The sequence below is a fragment of the Ictalurus punctatus genome, chromosome 15 (genome assembly GCF_001660625.3).
Source record: "Ictalurus punctatus breed USDA103 chromosome 15, Coco_2.0, whole genome shotgun sequence".
NCBI classification, from domain to species: Eukaryota; Metazoa; Chordata; class Actinopteri; order Siluriformes; family Ictaluridae; genus Ictalurus; species Ictalurus punctatus.
The window spans coordinates 16,362,909-16,381,174 of record NC_030430.2 but is presented as its reverse complement, the minus strand read 5'-3'; the positions used below and the strand labels follow the sequence as shown (position 1 = coordinate 16,381,174).

At 39.0% G+C, this 18,266-nt stretch overlaps 2 protein-coding genes across 14 annotated transcripts in view; both read right to left on the bottom strand.

Annotated features, from left to right (window-relative positions):
• Window positions 1–7,596, bottom strand: part of iffo2a (intermediate filament family orphan 2a) — a 28,790-nt gene extending 21,194 nt beyond the window's left edge. For 2 of the 4 annotated variants that reach the window (XM_047160295.2, XM_053686224.1), the window contains exon 1: window positions 6,768–7,593. In XM_047160295.2, coding sequence (XP_047016251.1) covers window positions 6,768–7,324 — 557 coding nt within the window. In that variant the 5' untranslated portion in view covers window positions 7,325–7,593. Of the gene's footprint in view, window positions 1–6,767 lie in introns of all 4 variants that reach the window. The other 2 variants (XM_047160296.2, XM_017488020.3) reach the window with 2 other exon arrangements.
• A 1,963-nt stretch (window positions 7,597–9,559) lies between these two features.
• Window positions 9,560–18,266, bottom strand: part of ubr4 (ubiquitin protein ligase E3 component n-recognin 4) — a 58,665-nt gene continuing 49,958 nt past the window's right edge. For all 10 annotated transcript variants that reach the window (XM_017487026.2, XM_017487028.2, XM_017487029.2 and 7 more), the window contains 19 exons: window positions 18,075–18,196; window positions 17,769–17,966; window positions 17,567–17,647; window positions 17,384–17,471; window positions 17,175–17,302; window positions 16,941–17,048; window positions 16,721–16,840; window positions 16,410–16,600; window positions 16,109–16,282; window positions 14,791–14,890; window positions 14,446–14,664; window positions 14,111–14,224; window positions 13,355–13,497; window positions 13,148–13,273; window positions 12,850–13,044; window positions 12,530–12,754; window positions 12,060–12,150; window positions 11,743–11,905; window positions 9,560–10,822 (listed from right to left, as the gene is read on the bottom strand). In XM_017487026.2, coding sequence (XP_017342515.1) covers window positions 10,758–10,822; window positions 11,743–11,905; window positions 12,060–12,150; window positions 12,530–12,754; window positions 12,850–13,044; window positions 13,148–13,273; window positions 13,355–13,497; window positions 14,111–14,224; window positions 14,446–14,664; window positions 14,791–14,890; window positions 16,109–16,282; window positions 16,410–16,600; window positions 16,721–16,840; window positions 16,941–17,048; window positions 17,175–17,302; window positions 17,384–17,471; window positions 17,567–17,647; window positions 17,769–17,966; window positions 18,075–18,196 — 2,651 coding nt within the window. In that variant the 3' untranslated portion in view covers window positions 9,560–10,757. The remainder of the gene's footprint in view (window positions 10,823–11,742; window positions 11,906–12,059; window positions 12,151–12,529; window positions 12,755–12,849; window positions 13,045–13,147; window positions 13,274–13,354; window positions 13,498–14,110; window positions 14,225–14,445; window positions 14,665–14,790; window positions 14,891–16,108; window positions 16,283–16,409; window positions 16,601–16,720; window positions 16,841–16,940; window positions 17,049–17,174; window positions 17,303–17,383; window positions 17,472–17,566; window positions 17,648–17,768; window positions 17,967–18,074; window positions 18,197–18,266) is intronic.

The window sequence follows — 18,266 nt, the reverse complement described above, 5'->3', positions numbered from 1 at the left end:
AGAGGGTCCAGTACAATGCATCAATAAACCTAGCCAACTTTCACAGAAACCAGCTACTTGTCTCACAGTGCAAACAACCAAACAGACCTTTTCCATTAGCCTGCAAGTAAACAAATGAGATTACTATGTTTACTTGCCACTATCTGTTTTGAAAAAAACTCAACAGTAACATTTAAAGATGAGGTGTTGTGAATGTTTTCAGTCTACTAAATAGATCTTGCTCCAGTTCCTTGTGTTACAGTGCTCCAAAAAAGTTTTTTTCTTGTTCAAAATTAGTATATGCAAATGTGTGTACATAGACATGTGAAGAACCAATGAGATTGCAAACTTCAAGGTTCTGGGAAGAAAAAAAAAGAAATCAGAGTGCCAGGTTAAAACTAGTAACAAATTTGCTCTCTTTTCAACATAGATTTCCATTTAAACACGAACAGTTGCTAAAAACGGCAATATTACAGGCGTTTTTTGGTTTTCACCACACTGGGTTGCACGTCTACATAGTTGGAACATCTAGTCTTGTTGGCTAGATTTAGCTGAACCATTATAGGCCAAATTACATGGAATATTTTGGTTGGAAAAACAGTTTCAAAAAGCAAAGATTGTTAAGAAGTTCCTGAACTTCTAACCCACAGATGAAGCACGTTACCCACATGACTCCTGGAGTTCTACAGTTAAAATACTAAATCAAGAAGATCTGCCTAAATGTTGAATGTGGTGGAAAATGTGCGAGGAAAAAAAAATGGATAGTTGGCCAAAGTACATGGACTGCATTTATAGACCCTATGAGCTTTTAGAAATGCACATCTGTTTCCAAATTATGAGAAGATCAAACTCGCCTAGATTCACATCAGTATTTAGACAGACTACACCCTACTGCCAGCATTACTGTAATAGACAAAAACTATTCATAACACCTTAATTAATCTAGCTTTATGCAGGATTATATCATATCTTTTTTTTGGTCATACAAGATATAGCCTACAACATAATATCTTGAGAACTCCTGGACAAAATTGAAGGAATAGTTTGTATTCATATTTAGGTTAATTAGTCTTTAAACAAAAGGACTGGATATAAAGAGGAAGCAAAAATAGACAAACATCCCAGAGACCAAGATGACAAGATACAATGCAGAGTTTTCCCCAATTCCACCATTTCCCTGACATTCCCCAGGGAAATGATCTTACACTGATTCTCACCTCCACACAATACGGTGTCTGACACATTGCCTGTCCGGCAGAGTCCAGCCACCTCCTTGCAAGCTGACTCATAATGGTCAACATAGCATATGGCAGGATGAGGATGCAATCCTCCAGAGCTGTGTGTGCCTTATGACCCAGCAGGCCCAGCCTTCATGAACACAGACCTTTATAGCTCGATTGTGAATCACAGAGCTACTGCCTGTGCTAAATTAAAGTGCCAAAGCAAAGGAATGAATAACGCCCCTTCCCAGGGGTACACCGAATTGATTAAGAACTGGACCGCCATGCTCGCATGCATATTTTCAAATGCTTTATAGGTTAATTAAGAAACAGCAAGTTAGAGAAGGTAAAAAAAAAAGAAAAAAAAGAAAAAAGAAAGCAAAAAGACAATGTTGTGAAATGGGGACAGATTGTACAGATCTACCAAAGACTAAATCCAATCAGGAGGATAAAGCATTCCATGGAGCAAGAGGAGTGGGAGGATGGGATGGTATGGGAGAGGAACAAAGATATAACCAGAGCAGACAGGGCTTGGAATGACGTAACTATTTCAAGAATGGACTGCTCTTTATAAACATACATTGAACTTTACACATTCTAATAAAAAGAATATGCTAATACAAACCTACTGTATCTATATTACAACAAACAAAGTACCTTGGCTACCTTTAATCTTGGAGATCACCTTCACGACTGGACCAAAGCCATGTTTTTTCCTCATAATTTTAATGTGATTTCTAAGAATGAAAATCATGTGCAATAAGCATGTCAGAATGGCCTTGCAAGTTCTAAATTTTTTTTAAATAAAGTAAGGAATTCTCCCGCTGTCTTTCTTGAAGTTAAGACAAATAAAAAAAACAAACAAACGCAGCTTGTCATGTTACATAGAAACCACAAAGCCACAAAGTATATTCTACAGTGCTGAAGACTTTCCTGCAACAGAACCAAACCATATCCTTCACCATATCAACAATGACATTTTAATTTTCTAAAATCTTCTGACCAATGATGTATTATTAAGACCATTAAAAGCTTAATATTTGGCCATTTCGGGCATGACCCTTTTTTTTTGCCCAGGAGTGCAAGTTGTTACTATAGAAACAATAATGGATTTGAACGAACATTAATATATACTTCACAGCTGGAACTGTACTGTTATAAAAAAAATTATACAACAGTTAGTTCAGGTCCACTAATCTGATTGGATGACTGGCTTTCCAAGGGTGCTTATATTTACTATAACCATAATGGGACATTTCACTGTTTGTATCACTCCACTGGTCTGTGTTCGCAGTGTAAAATTCCGACTCTAGCAACAGTCCAACTGAAATTGTTACTGCAATAGAGTTAGCGAGATTGTCACCTTACAGGACAAACGATACACTTTACATTAACGTAACTTCTGACTTAAAACATGAAAGCTCGTCAGATGAAGATGAAAAGGAAAAAGGGAAGCCTATTTCAATGTTTGCACCTTTAACAGGAATGTACACATCACTGCAAGCTAGCTAGCCGATGGGCTTTCAGGGAGTGTGGCTTCTTCGAGATCTATTTCTATTCGTGGAGCAAAAATAAACAAATTATTTGTGTCCTAAATATCAGTTACTTGATATTAATTTTTTATTTATAAAATTGCAGTATAAAAGCAATATCACGCTCACAATCACGCTGTTAATCAACACCTCCTGATTAACCAGAATCACGCTCAACAGCATAATTGTTGCATAATTATATAAATAAAACCTTTTTTTTTAAACTAAAAATAAAAAGACTTCTGGCTGATCAAATTCTTTAAGAATTTTAATTTAAAAATTCTTTTAACATGAACCCATAACAAATACACAGAGATAAAAAAAAAAAGGGTGGAAAAATCATTTCAGCACACACATTTTATACATATATTGAAATGCTGGCATTCTTGACCAGCAGTACTTCAGCAACTTGATGGTGATTTCCCTCCGCAGGAATCTGGCCAGTAGCGCAAAGTGCGATAGACTGACCCACTTCTGTGATTAATGGTGGGATACAAATGCAGGCTAGCTGCTAGAGGATGAGAATTGAGTACAGTGGCACAGTGCCGATATGTGCTACAGTGTGAGTGCAGATAAATGTGTTTCCAATCAAAGGGATTTAAAGACAGTGGTGCTAAGACCATGTAAGAAAATGACCTTTTCTAAAATAAAAATTAAAAAATAGTTGTTAATATTAGGGCGATAATTAGAAGTAAAGCTGGCAAATACATCTCAATTAACATAACCTGCTAACGTTGCTATCCAGCTTCAAGAGTTAATGTTCAGCAGCCTCGATTTGAAAGAATCTACCTACATATTTTATTATCAATATTTAGCTGAAGGCTCAAAGGACGGAAGTCTTAAGAACAACCGGAAAACTTCTATTCCTGGAAATGGATCACTGTGGACTTTATAGCTCTGCCATTAATATCTCACATGCTCAGGCTATTACTACTGTGTTATACAGCTGTTAGTGTCACATAACATGATCACTTCAGCTTTTCTACTCACATAACCCTGACTATACAAGTCATCTGTTTTTGATTGAAAAAAGGGACAAAATACTACACTCAACATTGACAATAAAAGGATTGTATAAACCCTTTAAAATAAAATAAAAAAGTATTAACTCAGATTTAAACACAAATAAAAAATGGCATGTGATCTGTCTGGCCCTTTGTCCAAGTTATTTAGTCATATAAAGCACCAGGCTAGACAGGAAATGCCTTAAAGATACAGTAAGCCTTTCTCACAATACATTCCCCAATGAATGAACAAATGCAGTGGCTCTTTTCATTCACTAGGGGAAGACCCAGTGAATTTTCTTTGTTCTCCAGCCACAGTTAAGAACTATAAAACACACATATAGCTACGTGAAAGCATTAGCATACCTCAGGATACATTCATGGATTTAAAAAGGAATATGTATCTGTATTTTACTATTAATTTGCATAAATTAATGGAATACAGAACAGAAAATAGTTAGCTGTGTCATCGTTCGCTTGGTCTCCAGAACTGACTAAAAGAAGTCAGTATGTGACATGTGAACAGAGCAGTCAAGAAGAACAGATGGGCAAATATTTTACAGCTGAGAAGATCCAGACACTCGGTTAAAAGGCAAATGGTGGGTATACAAGTTATTAAAGAGTGAGAGATGCACTTTATATTACAAATGATACGTAGTAGATTTTGTCCACATACTTAATTTGAAAATTTTTGTTACTATAATGAAAGAAACATCTGTGAGATCTAACACACTAAATGGATCTGTGTCTTCTTCACAGACATCAGACATATTTTAAATAAGTAAATAAATAAATAAATAAATAAATAAAGTCCATAACTACGGTATGCTGGACCGGAAATAGTTTCGCTGCTAACAAATAGGCTTTTATTGTTTGTTGATTTTATTGATGAGTTTTAAATTATGAGCGGCTCATTAGCACAGCAGGAAGCATTTCTCTCTCATAGCTCCTGGGTGCCTGGTTTGATCCTGAGCTTTGGTTACTGTCTGTTTAGAGTTTCCATGCATGTTCTCATTGCATCTACAGGTCTCCTTCAGGTTCTCTGGTTTCTTTCCATTCCTAAAAACATGCTGGTAGGTGGCTTGGGGAGTCTAAATTGTGTATATATAGTGAATGTGTATATATATGATGCCCTGTTATGAACTAACATCCAATTCAGGGTGTATTACGTTCACACAGTGTTGCTGGGATAGACTCAGAGTTCACAGTGACTCTGAACAGGATCAAACAGTTACTGAAGATGAATGAATGTTAAGCATTGTTGTCTTATTGCACCAACATTTCACTTTTAACACAGTTGAATTGTTTTTTGTATATACACTCACACACACACACGCAAACACGCACACACAGTATATACAGTGCCCTCCACTAATATTGGCACTCTTGGTAAATATGAGCATAGAAGGCTGGGAAAAATTGTCTTTACTGTTTAAACTTTTGATCTTTTTTCAATAAATTCACAAAAATACTCTGCTCTCATGGATATCAAATAATTTAAAAATAAGCAGGTTTATATATATATAAAAAAGTTGTTAAATATAGGTGTGCAACAATTATTGGCACCCTTATGAACTCGTATGAGAAAAATATATTTCAAGTATATTCCCATTGATCTTTTACATTTTTTAGTACACCTGGGTGACTAGGAACAGGAAATTGTTCAACCATGACTTCCTGTTTCAGAGGGGTATAAATATGAAGTAACACATAGGCCAAATTCCCTTAGTCATTCATAAAAATGGGTAAGACCAAGGAATATAGCTGTGATGTGCGGCAAAAGGTTGTTGAGCTTCACAAAATGGGAAGTTGCTAGAAGAAAATAGCACAAGCATTGAAAATGCCCATTTCCACCATCAGGGCAATAATTAAGAAGTTCCAGTCAACTGGAAATTGTTTAATCAACCTGGAAGAGGATGTGTGTCTATATTGTTTCAATGCACTGCGAAGAGGACGGTTCGAGTGGCCAAAAAATCTCCAAGGATCACAGCTGGAGAATTGCAGAAGTTAGTTGTGTCTTGGGGTCATAAAGTCTCCAAAACTACAATCCGAAATCACCTACATCACCACAAGTTGTTTGGAAGGGTTTCAATAAAAAAGCCTCTACTCTCATCCAAAAAAAAAAATTCAAGCGTCTTCAGTTTGTCAGACACTACTGGAACTTCAAATGGGATCGGGTTCTATGGTCAGATGAAACCAAAATAGAGCTTTTTGGTAATAAACACCAGAGGTGGTTTTGGTGCACACAGAGCGGCAGCCATATGGAAAAGTACCTCATGCTCACAGTTAAATATGGTGGTGGCTCTTTAATGTTTGGGGCTGTTTTTCTGCCAGAGGACCTGGACATTTTGTTAGAATTCATGGCATCATGGACTCTATCAAATATCCACAGATATTAAATGAAAACCTGACTGTCTTTGCCAGAAAGCTTAAAATGGGCCGTGGTTGGATCTTCCAGCAGGACAATGATCCAAAACATACATCAAAATCAACACAAAAATTATTTACTGACCAAAAAATCAAGGTCCTGCCATGGCCATCCCAGTCCCCTGAAACCCATAGAAAACCTGTGTGGTGAACTGAAGAGGAGAATCCACCAGTGTGGACCTCGATATGTGAAGGATCTGGAGAGATTCTGTATGGAGGAATAGTCTCAGATCCCTTGCCATGTATTATCCAACCTCATCAGGCATTATAGAAGACTCAGCACTGTTATCTTGGCAAAGGGAGATAGCACAAAGTATTGACTAAAAGGGTGCCAATAATCGTTGCAAACCTATATTTAACAAATTTTATTTTGTGGATAAACCTGTGTTGTGTTTGATATCCATGACAGCAGAGTATTTATTATTATTTTTAAATATTTATTTATTTATTACAGTATTTTTGTGAATTTATGGAACAAAATATTAGCTGTACCTGATGTAAACTTCTTGTGATGCAAAAAGATCACACTCCTGGCTCTATTTGAGAGAAGTGTGTGTGTATGATTGTTTTAAATCTTGGTCAGTTAGAACCTGAAATAAACTTGCCTCCTTCTGTATTCGTCTCTCTCTCGTTTCACTTTGGCTAACACGTTGTAGATGGCCCTCAGCTCAGGGGTGATGGTGTCGATCTGGACTCCGACTCCAACCGGGTGCGTCCATGAACCTTCCGGCCCATGATGGAGCTCCAGCCGACCTCCATACCTCCTGCTCTGGGAGTAACTCCAGATTCTCCCGGGGAGCCTCGCCTCGGCTAGCGGGCCTGCAAACGGAAGCTCACAGTCCGTTTGGGCAGCTTGCTCCCGTCTTAAAAAGCTCCTGTACCGGGACTCATCCTGAGCATGCTGCAGCTGAGTCTCTAACACTTTGTTCCTGCGCTCCAGCTCATGCACTTTAGCGAGGAAACAGCGGAAGCGGAGATTCAGCGTTTTCAAAACATGAATATTGGAGCCTAAGTCACTCCGTAAGGCGCTGCTCACCCCTGAGCCGGCTCCCGTCGCCGCAGAGGCACCGATAATACGAGGTAACGGCGTTTCCATGTGAAACGGAGGGCTTTGGTCTGGAAAAAGATGAGGGAAATCATCCATCCTTGAGTAGTGTTTCATTCAAACAAAACCACTCGCGTCATCTCATAAAGCGCAAGGTGCACACTCCCTTCCCTTCCCTTCCCTTTATCTAATGTCATACAAATAAAAAGACATCGCCTACTGCTTCACCGGGCAACTATATTCCACAGAAGATTATTTTAACGGTTAACAAAGCTATTACATCACTTTCCCTGACTGCCCGCTATGGAGTCACGCCAGTTATGTGCCCCTGGAAAACCTCTCGCTAGTGAGACTCCCATTCCGAGCCGCTAAATAAGCTTCTCCGAACGGGAAATGGCAGGAGGAGGAGGAGGCTAGATACACACACTACGCCCTATTCGCACACACAGTATGGGGGGAGCAAATAACAAGATTTATACATCTCAAATACATTTTTTAAAAAAAAAAATAAATCATTGGAGCCACTGAGCAGGAAGTGAACGGTGTGCTAAAACGCGTTGAGTCTCCAGAGATGCTGTGACAGTGTAGCTACATGCTAACCCTGAGAGGGAGGCAGGGATGTGCAAAACTTATTTTTTCTGACTCTAAAATGATTCTTCAAAGCTTTTACTTACATATTTCTGTGTTCATTTCAATATTTTTGTTTTGTTTCTCATAAAAGACGACGGCTTGTGTTATGACAGGTTCTACACTGTAAAATGTCGTTAAATCAATTAAAACAATAGAAACCATTACAGAAATTTCTAATGGTTTACACTACAAATAGCATTACAAACCATCAGTTGAGCATTAAAATCATTACCATTACTGGTCTTTAATGGTATCCACTAATACAATTCCTCATCCAAATCATTACAAATTCTATGAAGGGTTCTGTCGATATTTTCAGCAGGAACACACATGGAGTCACACACATGTGATGATTTCTTTTACACATTTTATTATTCTGCTTAATTATGAAGACATATTTACCATATTTTGTACCTTTGCCCTTATTAATGCTATAATACAGCTTTTATTTGCTGGCAGTGGTCCTCTGAAATCTCCAGCGACAATCCACCAGGAAAAATCGAAGTTGTTAAATTGTCTTTGCAGCTGGCAAGTTATTTTCCAGCTCCCTTATCCATCCATCCATCCATCCATCCATCCGTCAATTTTCTGTAACACTTATCATACACTGGGTCGCGGGTAGCCTGGAGCCTTTCCCACGGGTCTTGGGGCATGAGCCAGGGGACACCCTGTACAGGGTGCCAACCATCACAAGGCACAATTACACACACACACACACCCATTCACACACTACAATTTACAGATGCCAATCAGCCTACAACACATGTCTTTGGACTGGTGAAGGAAACTGGAATACCCAGAGGAAACCACCAGAGCACAGGGAGAACATGCAAATGCCACACACAGAGCAGAGGCAGGATTCTAATCCACAACCCTGGAGATGTGAGGTAAATGTGCTAGCTCCCTTATTACTTGAGTAAATTGGTCCAAAAATGTTTGACATTTTTCTTTAGTCTACCAGCACTTACCAACTGGCAAAGATGTTTTCCAGTTGTGCCTGTGCCAGCTAAACCTGTGTTTAGGCAGCAGACAGCTGGTTAATCTAAGCTGGATTTTTCATCAGGGACATTAAGGAGAATCTTAGATTGAATACAAGTTGACCCACCTGCACCTTGCCAAACCATTCCCAGGAAGCCACTTCTGGATATAAAATGCAACTCTTGTAAGAGTATCTGCTGCAGTATTGATAGGCAAGTTGCTTGGAGAACAAGAGGGCAACAGAGGGAAGACAGCACGCAGAATGATGCTAAAAAAGGCTAGCAAGCTAACAAGGAAACTCAGGTCAAAGCTTGCAGCCACACTAAAAGGTATGAAAATTACACTCACCACAGCTGACAAGATGATAGGAAATAAAAGTCTACCCTGGAGGACAGGCTATTTGTAGCTCTGGGCATAGAGAGCTCTCCAAGTTGTACATGATGTATAAGGAAAGACGAATGGGAAAGATGGCTGTGAGCTGTATTTATTTCATTCCTGGCAGTTAGGAGTGGCAAAACACAACACCTATGAATTTATCCTCAATAAATTATCTTTAAATTAATGAGTGAGTGCCTATTTGATTTCTTTTCTTGATCATTCTATGACTAAGAGATAGTTTAACTATGACAGTTAAAAATCATTAGTTTGTATGACCAGACCAGTTTATACCATTGCACCCCTAGGTGCCTTGTTTAATTTTCCAATAAATTTCCATTCCAGTATTTACTCAGATGACAAGGAGAGTCATGTGTGGGATTCTTATAGTTTTATTCATTTGAGATAATTCAAAAAGCGGACATTCAGCAACAGTTGAACATTGTAGCAGCGGGAATAGGTGAATAAACACTAAATGGATTCTTTTATTTTATTTTTTTTTTAAACTCCACACCATGCATTCAGCTCAGAGTACAAGATCACCCTTTACAGGTGTATATATACTGTGTATACATAGAGATATATTACGAATTTATTTGTCACCAAGACTGCTTTCGGTGGCACCTTGCTTAAAAACAAACGTGCTTTGGGAAAATCTTGTCTGCAGCACATTTTGGTTTACGTTTGGGTAGGGATATGAAAAATAAGTCACACAAACAATTAGCCCACAAAGAAAAATAAATCTAGTGTTGTAAACTGGAAATCAGAAACAAAAACCCAACCAGGAAAACAAAGCAAAAAGAAAAGAAAATGCTTCCAATGTAAAGATGCAGGCCTTTTTATTCTTTTATCTCGAAAGTTTCATTGTGAAAGGTAAAACCCCATTACAAAAGCATTCAAATTCAACAGGCATACATAAACAACTCGCATTCTCCAACACTTACACAAGGAGAGAAACCTCACACAAGCATGTTCAACCAAATAGGAAGGCCTTGTCTTTCTCGCAAATTACAATCAAATCACTGAACACCGCAAAATGTCCAGATACAAAGTGCATGACACTAGGAGATCAATTCACACTTCTGTGAAGCTGCTGCTCTTCACCACTCTGGAAGTTAACTCAAGGAAAAAAAAAAAAAGAAAAATCAAAAGGGATAAATAAAAGCCACAAGTTGTTTCACACTGTCATTAAATTCCCAAACAATTACTTGAACAAAGCACCTGCAACAAGTTGGATCAAAACAGCATGGTCATAGGATGTTTCAGTGTTATTAGATGTTACAGAAACATTCGTAATAAATGCATTACTTGTCAGACTACATATATAATTTTCCAATTTATGAGCGTTATAGTTGAAGACGCTGTAGAAGAACAAACCCGCGTGAATATCAGGAGGTGGTGGTGAATGAATGGGGGTGAGCTGATATGGGAGCCCAGAGCTTAATTGCAAGGTGTCCCTGTGGAGTTGCAGTAGTTATGTCTGGGTAGAAGACAGGCTCCATGTTTAAGCAACACCTGTGCTGAGCAGGCTGGACACACACCCAGGGAGGGGACTGGTTGGATACCATCAGGGCACAGAGTTCAACAGGTCCTGCAGGAAACCATCAGGGTCTGGGATGTCTGAGAGAAGCGCTGCAAAGAGCCAGAACATCGTCAAAATGTGCTCATCAGAAAGTACAAGGACATATTGCTACTTAGTTCACTATGATACATCTGTAAGGGCAGGATACTGTATTGACAGCTCTCGGAATCTTCTCTTCTATATAGAGTATCTTATCCGGAATCCAAAAATCTACCTCAAGAAAAACGTACCAGATCACGAAAAACCAAGACAAAGTCATACAAGGACTGTTTTGCTACTGTAATCTCGTCACTGAAACCAATGATCAGTTTACTGTTTGACTTATCTGTCCGTAATGAATGCTCCAATTTGCCCTTGAATCAAAAACATTTTCCAACATGAACTCAGGAGTTTATTTCAAGGAAAAATAAATGTTCATAACAGAATATTTAAAAAACAAATTCAAGGAAAAAAGGAATTATTGTAATTTAAGCTTGTGTGTCATGACATGATGTCCAACAAATTACATTTTAAAATCACGATTTTTATCTTTCTGTGTCACTTAAGCATAACTGACATTATAGAGCTCAATTAAAACGAGTCATTATTAGCGAACACATCGTGACATTTTTCATTACATCTGATGCATTAAAGTGTCTGCTTGGTTGCGTACTGTCTTAGTCACATAAATTGGGTGTTGAACAATTTCACTAAGAAGCAGCCTTTTATTCAGATTTATTATTCTTAAAATTTACAACTTGGAAAAAAAGTGCTCTCTTCTGACATCTTAAAAGTGCAATGAACTTTTTGATCCTGACTAATTGTTTTAATAATAACTGCAATATTGTAATAATCAATTTCCAAATTGTACAAAATTATTACTGTGCAACCTATAAATACTCAACCAAATAACCCATTTAAACCAACCTTGTAACTGAAGCAATCAACCAGCCTACAGGAGTGAATGTGTGTATAATGTCTTCCCCCTTACCTACAACATCCAGGAATTCTGCGAAAGAATCAGCAGGCATGAGCTCATCCTGGAAAGCTCGCAGCACCCTTTCTGAAGCCTCGTAGATTGGCATGTCATTGTGCCGCACATACTCTGCTAGTGAGAAGGACCAGCCTCCCTCTGTGTTACTGGTGGGCACTTTCTGTTATATTCATAGAGAAATATTAATTTAGAATACATTAAGAGTAAATTTTCTATGAATGTATTGAAGAAAGAAAGGAAAAAAACTCCATGTTGCCTTTTCCATCCATAGGATAATACAGACTGATGTACAAATAATACTTAGGTATTCATACCCTGAACATGTCATAGATGAGGTCCACCAGGCCCCAGAAGAGAAGTGGGGAGCGATACACTGCATATTCCTTCACTGTTTTGTCAGAGAGTCTGTGAATAAAAACAAGTGGGTAATTACATCAATTACATCAGTATGTCAAACAATGTATGGCTCACCTTACAACTCTTGCAGAATTCTTAAAAAACAAAAAAAAACAAAGAGCTAATGCAATCAGTCATTGTGAAACTAGAAGCCTGATGATGTAATTTAGGCAAAGTCAATACACTGTCCATGCCAAACATAGTGGGTTCAAAAGTTTAAATATACTGTTAAATTTAATTAGATCTTCAATTTCAATACACGGAAGGATAACTGCTTATATTAAATGCAAATCTGTGGTATGACAAAACAGCAGCAACATAAGACATGCTAAAAAATTTTAAATAAAGTCCCTTATTTTAAGCCAGGTCATATATATCCTTTTCTTACTTGTTGGCGCCCCCTGGTGAGACTTTTCGTGCGTGTGCAGTGACGAGCAGCCGGCGTAAGAAATCAACTCGTGTGGTTCTCCAGCGCTCAGGAGGAAGGATGTGCATGGCCAGCACAGTGAAGTAGTGTGGCCCGTCCACTTCATAGGAGCTCTCCACCCACTTATCACACGGCTGCTCTAAGAAGCTCTGCAAGTTCTTCTCCTCTCGTGATGTGGCCCTCGTACTGAAAAACAAAGAGTGGAATTTCTACACTACAGCAAAAACGGTGCTTGATGTCAGCTTAAAATGGTTCTGTGCATCCCAATCCCAAATGCATACGTGTTGAGGACATAGAGAACAGTGTGGATGATGTAGGGAATGAGGTGAATGTTGCTCTCGCGGCCTCCTCCCCCTGTGTCCACGCTGAAAGACTGCTCCATTGCAAAGCGCAAGAACAGCAGCTTGGTGTCGTGGATATTGAGCTGGTACGTGGGCTCTCTTTGCCCCGTGCATTCCTGCAGATATGTGTTGTGCCTGCAAGCCAATATAATAATAAACACAACAACTCAATATGTAATTCAGAAAAATCAGAGCAACAGACTCAGATGCCAAAAAAAAAAAAAAGAAAGTGACGTACCTTGCCAGACAAGTGGCAAATGCTGATTCAGGTACGTGTGGCCCCCACACAGGCAAGAGCCCATTGCACTTGGTGTTGGCATTCTGTAGAGCGGCACTTTCCCACTCCTCACGCCCTCGAGCAAGCCTGATGCAAAGATTAGAGAGAAGGGTCAGGCCAAAGTCTTAAATAAGACGATAAGAGAGACAAATAAGTTTGTGTGTGTACCGGACAGCAGCAAGGTGGCAGTCATAGTGGACTATGTTAAAGTGCGAGACAGTGCTATAGCCCTGCTGCTTGCGGGGTTTGTTCTCAAACTCCTCTAGAGCCACACGCTTCGTAAACGTGTAGATACCCAGGACCTTCGTAGGCTGTGTAGAAAAACACTGGTTACTTTACACAGGCAAGACAGAGTGATGTTTCGTGATACATAAACATACAATTACACTACTGGTCAAAAGTTTGGAGAAATGTTTCTCATGATCTTAAAATCCTTTTGATCTGAAGGTGTATGATTAAATATTTGAAATCAGTGTTGCAGACAAAAATATAATTGTATACATTTATTAATTTAATAATTGTATACATATTTCTTTCATTAAAAAAATGGATGACTTGGAGTGAAATATTCTGAAAAGCAGCCAATATAAGTATGCATCAAAGGTGGGAACTCCTTTAATATTGTTTAAAAAGTATCTCAGGGAGATTCAAGAAATTGGTTAAGAAAATGCCAAGAATACATTTCTTGAAATTCTAGGTAAAAAGGGGGTCTACTTTGAAGATGCCAAAATATTAAATATCTTTGATTTATTTTGTATTTTTTATCACAACATAATTCCCATAGTTCCATTTGTATTACTCCAGAGTTTTGATGAGTTTATTAAATGTTCTAAAATGTGGGGGGAAAATAAATAAATAAAAATGAGTGTTTCTAAACTTTTGACCGGTAGTGTATAACCACAAATGAGAGTTCAGCATAGGTACCTGAAACTTGTAACCTTCTCGGCAGATACAGCAGGTTAGACCTGGCTCCTCTATAAGCTCCTCCATCTGCTTCAATAAGGACGTCTTCGTCACAACCTGCCCCTTCTCGTTGGTCTAAAACAAAACATCCATAACTCAGAGATGAGGGTACACGTACGGATGCAGAGTGCATGTCCAAAAAAGTGCATTTCATTTCGGAATTATAAATTAAAGAAGGTCTGCTTTAACTTGAAACCTTTCCTGATAACCAGAATTGTTTCCATATTTTTTTTTTTTTTTTTTTTTTATAGCTGCAACAATACTAAGCATGGGTGGGCCTATGCTTTGAGACTCACAGTCATTCCTAATGTGCCCAGAGCTTTCTGCCTCATCGCCATAGCCATCCGTTTCTTCTCTGCTCGAGTCTCCCTTCGGGCTGCGTCAATTTTCAGGTTCACTTCGGCATGCTCCCTCAAAGCTTCCAGAAGGTTCTCAGCCAGAGTGCCTATTCCCTCATCACTTGACACTTGCTCCAGCTTGTGCAAATTACTTATCGAGTCTGTTCCAATCAGCATCTAAAGAACACAAGAGAAAACATATGGTGAGATCCCACACCATCTTACTAAAAGTGAAATAAGAGAACAACAGCAGAACTATACTTGAGTAAGAGGGAAAGAAGAAGAAAAAAATAATCACTATACCTGTGTAGGGGGATGCTGGGTGGCCAGACCACGCAACAGTCTGAGGATAAAGGGAAGGGCTGGTCGAGCAAGGAACTTCTTCCAAACATCTGCATCCAAACTGTAATACATACAGTAGGTTAGCAAGGGCTATATAAAAGAAATTAAGAACTACAGGCAGTAGAAGCAGGGCTATAGAGCATAAAAATATTTGTGCAAAATTCTACTGTGCTAAAACTACACAGTCACGTCACAAGTCCAAGTCAAGTATCAAGTATTCATCTAGGAATGTTGGATGTAGGCATGTTATTGCACTTAAACATGTCATATCAGGGCTGATCTTAACCAAGACGACAATACAGTCTGCCTAACGACAACATGTATTTTGGATACAGTTTCCCTTCCATTTTAATACCCATACCAAACAATGATACAGATTTCTAATGTTTAAATGAACAAGGGTTTATTGGTAATCTCAATCTCAAGTCTTACTGCAACATACTCAAACATTTGCATAACAGAGAATCTGTTTTGTGTTTTTAATCAGGATCCAAGTTAACAATTTTTAATTGTTTTTAATAATCTCTAGAGTGACAGTTTTTTGAGGTTTTGGAAGTTTTAACTTCCAATAGTGTCATGGCTGAGTGTAAGTCTATGCAAATGTACAACACTAACCAACATTTGAGTAGCTGTGATTATACTGGTGACTTAATACTTGTTTTCATGATATCATGAGGATCAGAAGAACTGCTTTCAGTTTACTCACATTTTGGATATAGTTTTAGAAACTGGCCATTTTGGGTTTTTTTTTTTCCAATTGTAAAACAAAAAGCATGAATAATCTATCTCAGGGGACTATGAGCAAAATCACACACTATGGACAATATAGAGAAGCTAATCAGCCTACAATGCACGTCTTTGGACTGGAGGAGGAAACTGGAGTACCCGGAGGAAACGGAGAGAACATGCAAGCCCCCCCACCACACACACACACTTTAATGTGCAAGGGCTGATGATCCTAGTTAAACGTTTTAATCCAGGTGGGTTAGACATCATTCACAGTTGTGAGTGGGGCACTGTGACTCAAGCTAACTCAAGTCCAAGTCCCTAACTCGAGTGCGTTGTCAAGTGCTCATGGTCGTTGACCTTCCACATCCTGTTTCTGCTATTAATTGTATAGTTAAAATGACGAATCCTGCCACAAACACCTTTTACCGAAATGATTTTGGACATTTTCTCCCACTTCTACAAAGTCTCAACTGGTAAACTTGCAACTCTTCTAGCACCAGTGCAGAAAGTTAATAAACAGCCCTGAGAAGTGAGGTAAAAATGGCCATACTTTTTGGCACTGGGGATATGTTTCTTCATGTAGTCCAAAGCACATTGGGTGATGCCCTTCTGGAGGATTAGGTCTTTCAGCTGATGGCCATTGCTGTTGTTTTTAATCCCTGCTGCAATTTTACAGAAACAGTCTAGGAAGACCTTATCGTCTGCATTGTGCTCCTCATCATACCTAAAAAACAAACAAACAGGGAAGAAGTATTGATGGTATGTCCAAACTATTTTTTTCAGCCCCACAAATTGAACGTGCTTTAATACATCACAAGTAAAATATTAATAAACACAAATGATTGCTGTACTTGTCAAAACTGCAGCAAGGCTTGAAGCGTTCCACCAAGATGTGCATTTTCTCCAGTTCTCCAAAGGAGAGGTAGGGAATGATGCGGAGGAGACCCTGTAGAACACTGGGGTTGGAACGTACAAAAGTAGTGTTGATCTGGTCCAGCAGCATCACCAGCTGATCCTTATCACCAGTCAAAAGCAGGTTACTCTATGGCACAAATATGAGCGCAGTTAGATTACATACTTGAAACAACTCTACACAGCAAGAGATTGGGAATGACCACTGACTTAAATCTCGTGTGTATGGGACAGATAAAATATGGCTCACTTTGTCCTCAGACAGAGTCTCAGCATTGGCCTCGTCCAGAATGATCTCCATAATGCTGAGGACCTGCTCTGCTATAGATGCCCCTCCACTGTCCTTACTCTCCTGCTCAGCTACCAGCGCCTGACAGGTACAAACCCAAAATTCAAAATGGTGAGTTTAAAACCTGCGTACATTTATACTAGTCTCAAGTGTTCAAGCAAGCAGTATGTGCATTACCCACCAGGTTCAGCGTGCCCAGCATAACATTAAGTGTGTTCATTTCTGGCTTAACCAGCTGCTGTCTGTTGATTTTTACTTTCACACAGTAACTAAACAGCTTCAACAGGACCTAAAACAGTGAGATCAAAAGTTTTCAATATCTTTCAAATATTACATTTTATTATATGCAGCATACAGTATTTGGAAAGCAGAATAAGTTAAACAGAGGGCAAAAAACAAATACATTCTGACTTACTGTGAGTAGATGCCTGCCCTGTTTGAAGTCCTTGATTCCAGACAGTCTGTTTAGCATACACTCTAATCCTCCACACTGTGCCATAACCCCAGCCATTTTATACACCTCCTCATCATCCTCTTCTTCATCTGTAATTGGAGGAATTAATCAGTTTGTAACATCAAGCTTATGGAAGGTCTTAATTAAGGCAGTTACTAATGTTCACATACCTGTGGTAGAATCCAAAGACTCAATAAACTCCTCTGTGGCATCGCCCAGAAGGCCTCTCATGCGGTAAATTATTCTCATTGGTTCACCCTTGGAAACAGGTACAATGTTAGCCTTTTTTTCCCTCCAAAACAAAAGCAATCAAAGAATGAAAAATGAAACCGTGTAAAATGCTTTGACTTTACCTCATTGGTTGGGCACCAGACCTTCTTGTAAACCTCAGCCACAGACAGGTCCAAGCTGATGATCTTGTTGTTTACAAGAAGCTAAACAGACAAAGCATAACCATTAAAAAAAAGGAAAAAAAAAGGGCATGCAATTGTCATTGAAGACACCAGCAAAAAAAAAAACCAATCCTTTCTCCAAGTTTGTGTCTGCATTAGCTACCTCCATGCCACTGTCATCCTCTAATAGCGCCACAAGATCACAGTCTTGACAGATCTTGTTCTTGATGTCCCTCATGAGTGGACCGATGCCAGGCTCGTTACTACTGTAGGGGTTTCCTGGCATGCGGCCCTGTAGAAAGTCCTCCTGCTGAGGATCCTTCTCCAGAGTCACAAAGAATTCAGTCACCTCATTCTCCTCCTGAGAAAGAGAGAAAAGCTGCATTAGCAAGGCTCTTTGATGAAAAGGGAAATGTCCACACAGAGTCTCACACTTTATATAAAAAACGAAAGAAAAAAAGCCACACACAGGATAAATGATGCTACAAAGCCTCTCGAAGATGAAGACAGGAGTGCGGTAATCATCAAGGTTGTATCGTTTCGCCGTCTCAATGCACACTGCCATGAAAGCCTTTGTTTCAGACTCTGTCCCTGCAAATATAATACAACCTTTAGCATGCAGGCATCCTACAATCCAGCAACCTGAAAGACTGAGCCAAGT